This window comes from Euprymna scolopes, chromosome 34 (assembly GCF_053919585.1).
Source record: "Euprymna scolopes isolate OS-2025 chromosome 34, ASM5391958v1, whole genome shotgun sequence".
Classification (NCBI taxonomy): domain Eukaryota; kingdom Metazoa; phylum Mollusca; class Cephalopoda; order Sepiida; family Sepiolidae; genus Euprymna; species Euprymna scolopes.
In genome coordinates, this window is record NC_136515.1 from 76,775,046 (window position 1) to 76,781,045 (window position 6,000).

The window sequence follows — 6,000 nt, forward strand, 5'->3', positions numbered from 1 at the left end:
ATTTCATATTTATATATATACTGGTTTCGAAAAATCATTTATTATCCATTAGAACAAATAATTGTTTTGGCCCATACTAATATATATATATATATATATATATATATATTTCTCCACAAATGTGCTTATTTTTCTTATTTATATATATATATATATATATATATATATATATATATATATATATATGAGAGAGAGAGAGAGACTAATAGAGAGAAAGGGATAGACAAGAAAAATAAAGGTTTTGAAAAAAAAGATCAGAAAATACAACCTATTTTCCGTTTTGGCAAAGTTGCACAATATCTTCAAATGTTAAAAAAAAAAAAAAAAAAAAAAAAGTCAGTGTTTGTTATTTCACTGAAATGTTCAGAAGTTAATAACGGTCTTTTTATATTGATAATTACAGAGAGTAGAACTGTGTAGACTGTTTACATTTTTACAATCGTTATAAATTATTTCTTGTTATGTAGCTGTGAAATATCGCACGTTTTGGCAAACAGACGTTTCTTTTCCGAGTATTTTGGGCAATAATATAAAATCAGTTGAAAAAAATATCATAAACTAGTTGTCCCAACCTGTAATACCCTATAGTGTATTTTCTTACTATTTGCTTTGCTTTTCTAAAACTTCGTTTCCACAAAATATTTTTATTTCAGTAAAAGGAAACTCAACCAGATGCAGAGATATGAACAAATACAGAGCTGCCATTTTTCTTTTAAGATAATAAACCGCCATTTGAAAAATAAATCTGGCTCAGACAAAGTATTTTTTTGGAAGGAATTAAATCGAATTACATTTAAGTTTTCTTAACATGCTGCAACAATTCCACAACTGATGAATCAAAATCAAACTTGATTTTGTACACTGAAAACTATTGACAACAAAGAAATAATGAATCGATTGACTTTACTTTATATATTAGATTTTATAAAAACATAACAATCCATAATTATTTTACTTTCCTTCACCCAAACAAGGCAAATTACCATTGAGACATAAGGAGATACTGTTAATTAAGAGCTATATGTACATGGCTATCCTAAGTGAGGAGGTATACAGTGAGATGCTTGTTCACATTACATTTAAGCTTTATGTTGGTACAATCAAAGAGATATGGAGCAGGGAGGGAATAAGGCTAGCAGTTTGAGAAAAGAAGCTATTGAAGTTGGAACCGTTCTGGCATGTGAGGGAGCACATGGATGCAACATTGCAGTGATGGGACAGAAGTTGGAGTTTGACTGATAGTGCAGGTCCTATTAGATAGGAGAGTCTCTTTTTTGAATAGGGTCCCTGCTTCGTCAACTGTACTGACGTGCAGAAGTTCAAGTGTAACATAAACCGATATCTTGCTTCCCAAATCCCTACATAGTACCCCAGTAGTTGTTGCCCCTGATAGTAGCCCCCTACACCAAAGTGGCAATGTGCCTTGTTTGGGGTGAAAATGTAATAAATGTAATAATAAAACATTATTTTTGAAATTTATGAAAGACCTGTTCATCTATGGGATATAATTCTACTTTTACTAAAAAGATTTGAATAGATATAAGAAAAAATACAAAAACAATAAAATTATCTATTTCAAACAAAAATAAAAAATGAATATAATAGATAAGATTTTTTTTTTTTTTACATTTTTTTCTTACATTACTCGACTGTGCTTAGTAAAAGAGTTACGTCCCTTAGACAAACAGGTATTTCTTCATGATTGCCTACTGTAAGATTTAAAATGTTTTTAAGCAACAGACATGGGATTATTGAAGAGAATGATATAAAATTTAGTTTTATCAATCATGCTGATATTTGTTGCGTTTTTTTTTTTTTGGGGGGGGGTTCTAGTTTTAGTCCGTTTTTTTTTTTTCGGACATTAAAGACTTCGCGTTTAGAATCGCACACGAAAAATTGAGAATATTTAAAATTTCTCCTCACAACAATGCAACCAGTACAATCTCGTGTTTAATAATTTTTTTTGTGTTTAATTTATTTTTCCCTTTTGCTTTTCACACACACACACACACACACACACACACACACACACCTAATTGTATAAAACACGAAGGAGTGTCAGGAAATGAGAAATGTTGCTGGGAAAAATTTCGCAACATCAATTTTTGCATTCACATCATGTGAAGCGATTATTTCCGATGTTTATTTTATTTTTTTAACAATAGAGAGGTGACGATGACTCAGTGGTTAACGACACGGACTAACACCCTGGGTGTGCCAAGTCCGAATCCAATTTGTTCCACAGAAATGCTTGCACTTCGGGATGTTGGCAACCTTCACAGAGTCTCTCCCATAAGTACCCAATGTTTTTCTATAAATAATTCTAACAGGAAAGATATCAGAGAAACGAAAACCAACAATAATCTCGTTTATATGAAATGATTGAATAATGCTAAAAAAGAAAAGAAAATGTATCCTTTCTTGCTTTGATAGTGTACAAAAACATCTTTGAAATCTAGTGGGCGAGAACCTTTTCGCTTCCCTACTTCCTTCCTCAAAGAAAAGATGTTGAGTGTCTTTGTTCTATCGTTACTTTCATGTTAGGCGCTCGACTGAGCTCCTGTTTGTGGTCCCTCCCTATAAAACATTCGCAACAAAGCTCACCTAGCTACAACAGCTGTCAACAACTTTCCTCACTCTCTATCTGTGCCGAAGACTAAATGTAAATTCCATAAGCAGTGTTCTAGAACTGCTCATCTGTGGAACAATACCACGTGGCTGCTTCCTGGCTGACTATGACATGATCATTTTCAAATATATGAATAAGTTCCTGCTGAACAATTCTCTTAAATAATCTAGCCCTACCAAAGTTCCACCATTAAAGATCGTGTTGTTTTAGGATCTACCTAACACTTAACCTTTATCCTAAAGTAGCCTTTGGGCTTTGATAACTAGTGATTCCAAGTGAGAAAAAAAAAAAAAAGGCTAGTCATTGTATACTCAAGGATAACGTTGCATATACAGCGGTAGTCATTTTTCAATATTTTCAGAAATCAACAATACACCTAATCCTAGACTGTATTAGTATTTTATTCATAAACAGGCAAATACAGAGTTATCTTCTCTTGCTGAGTATTTATGTAAATGGCGTCCTTTGTCCTCATTCGAAAATATGAAATTTTTTTTTTTTTTCAAGTTTCAATAATTATCCATTATGGAGTCTACAAAACACAAAATTTTAGTCAAAATATAATCGTTGTATTCATTCTTTCATAAACAAGTGATTTTTATTTTCTTTCTTTTTTTTTTTTTTAATTTTTTAAAAAATTTTATTCCAGCGTTTGATGTGTGCTTCTTGTCTATATTTGGGCCTATAAAAAAAAAACAAAAAAAAAAACAAAGAAAAATCTTTATGGTGTACGTACCTGTCATCGCACGAAGATGTCATATTCCAAAAAGCACGTAAATTTATAGAGTATTTTTTTTTTATTGCTTTATTCAAGAAAAGTTTTATGACGCATTTTATCGAAGAATTAAGTGTGCTATTTAAATTACAAATTATCAGGAATGTAGGATCAACAAAGGCAGACAATCGACTTTGAAAAAAAAAATGAAATTACCACTTTTAAAGGTTTTCAGGGGCGCTGAAAACGAAAATAACGTTTATAAGAACACAATTTAACGCGAAATTAGCACCCACACGTTGATCCCCCCCTCTCCCACAAAAATTCTATGTTTATATGGGAAGGGGGTGATTTTCTTAATTAAAAAAAAACAAAGAAAACTACTTGATCGATTTGCGTGATTTTTGGAATATGACATCCTTGTGTGGTTACAGGTATATACATCATATAGATCTTTAAAGATTTTTTTTCTTGAAAAAAAAAAAAATTTATAGGCTCAAATGTAGATAAAGCAGCAAACTTTTTTTTTTTTTTTTTTTTACTATTTACTAAAAAACATGGTTTAAGTTAAAAATAAGTTAGGCATAATTCCAAAACCCATTTCACTCCAAATAATTTACGTGACTGAAGTAAGAGCTAAAGTAATGTAACTCCTTCCCTCTCCTCTTCAGTGCACGAGTTTTGTTTGTTTTTTTAAATTTCGCTAATAAACGTAACACATTGGTTCTCGTTAGATCACTGGTTAAGTCGAGTTGAGCTTGGACACTTGTCAGAGAGCTCTGGTAGAAGAACGCCAGAACGGTACCAAAATGAAAGGCGAATTTTGGGACCTGTACGATCGAAAATAGTCTTAAATGGACGGTTTATAATTTTCTTTCTTCGTGTACATTAATAATTATGAATTTTAAGGGGACAATTTTTGTTTACAATAACTAAAAATGTTAAAGTTCTACCTTTGTTTATTTTAATTGAATGAAAATTACGAAAAATTGTCTCCGTAAAACTAATTGATTTACATGAAAAAAGATAAAAGATAAACCGTGGATTTGAGATAATTTTTCAATTCTGGAACCGTTTCTACAACCAGAGTTTAAAAAAAAAAAATCATCTTCTATCTGCGTACTTATGTAGAAGACGGACCGTACTGGAATAACGCTATTATTTAGAAACCTGTTCTCAACATAGTTTAAAAAAAAATATTCTGTATTTTCATGTAACAATTTAATAAAACAAAAATACTGTAAAAATTGAATTTTATTTGAAAATCCCGTCTAAAAAAAAAAAAAAGGGCACGGTTCATATTCTACCGAAGTACTAAATAATCGAATATAATTTACATTTTTTTTTTTTTTTAGAAAAAAAAAAAAATCGTTTGCAAAATGAAGCGGCCTCTATTACACCGCTTATCCGAGGAATTTTTTTTTTTAATTTTGCATACATAAATTAAATACAACTTTGGTTATGCAGTGTACACTTATTGATCCGTGCTGAAATAATAACGTTATTATTTAAAAAGGCATTCTTAACATGGGGAGGGTGTTTTGTACCTATTTTGTACTTTAACCTTACAATTGAATAATAAAAAAAAAAACAAAAAAAAAAACGGTACTAATGCAGAGAGTGATCCGCGCTATTTTTTAAATCGTATTTCCACGTTTAATTAAAGTTTTTTCTTTTTTAATTGTAAGGTTAAAGTACAGAATAAGTACAAAACACCCTCCCCATGTTAAGAATGGCTTTTTAACGTTATTATTTCAGCACGGAGCACGAATCGGAGTGCACTGCATGAGTGCATGACTGCATGAGTACAAAAAAACAAAAAAAAACCTTTAATTAAACTTGGAAATACGATTTAAAAAATAGCGCGGATCAATATGTGCACTAGCACCAAAACTTTAAACTAAAATGGTTGAATATAAGTGAAATAGTTTGATTTTCCGGGTTCGGTTTTCTCCTTAAACGGTGTAACACGAAAAAGGAAGAACCGAAAATTTTGTCCGAATTAAAAAGCACAAAACACGCACAAACCTACGGATGTGTATTTGCATATTAAAAATAAATTTTACGTGCTCTTGTATAGAATTGAATAAAAATTCCTTTCAGTTAACAATGAATAGAAATAATGTACTTACTTATTCCAATCAAGGAAGAAAGAGAAGATTCCTCCAAAATAATGGTCAGATAACGGCCGGTACTTTTATCCGATGACGACCATCTCACGTATTTAAATAAAAATACGCACGAAAGAATAAATGGAAATTCTTGAAATTCACGCGTTTAAACTTGAAACAAAATAGTCTTAAATTTTTTTAGGGTGTTGCCAGTGTAACCGAATTGTTGGGACGTTAAAACCAAAAATGAAGATGGAAGCGTTCAGTTTTTAAACTTAACAACGCAATTCGGAGACGCGGATGAGAGTTAAGAAATGTCGGTCAGGACGAACCAAAGTAAATAATAATTGAATTGATTTATTGGCAACGAAAAGTGCAGATGGGGAAGGGAAACATTTTTTAGTTGCGTAAAACCAGTTCCGCTTTGCTGAACAAGCGAAACACGCACACACACACTTAGCAGACGAAATATTTTCGGAATTTATTAAACATTTTTACTATGGTAAATAAATTATTTTTTTTATTATCTTTACCCCCCCCCCCTT

The 6,000-nt window shown here is 31.3% G+C and overlaps 1 protein-coding gene across 1 annotated transcript in view; it reads right to left on the reverse strand.

Moving 5' to 3' along the window:
- LOC145259296 (E3 ubiquitin-protein ligase MARCHF4-like) overlaps positions 1 to 5,621 on the reverse strand; it is a 180,016-nt gene extending 174,395 nt beyond the window's left edge. The window contains exon 1 of the mRNA XM_080117168.1: positions 5,477 to 5,621. Within this exon, the coding sequence (XP_079973294.1) occupies position 5,477 (1 nt within the window). The 5' untranslated portion in view covers positions 5,478 to 5,621. The remainder of the gene's footprint in view (positions 1 to 5,476) is intronic.
- Positions 5,622 to 6,000: the final 379 nt, after the last annotated feature.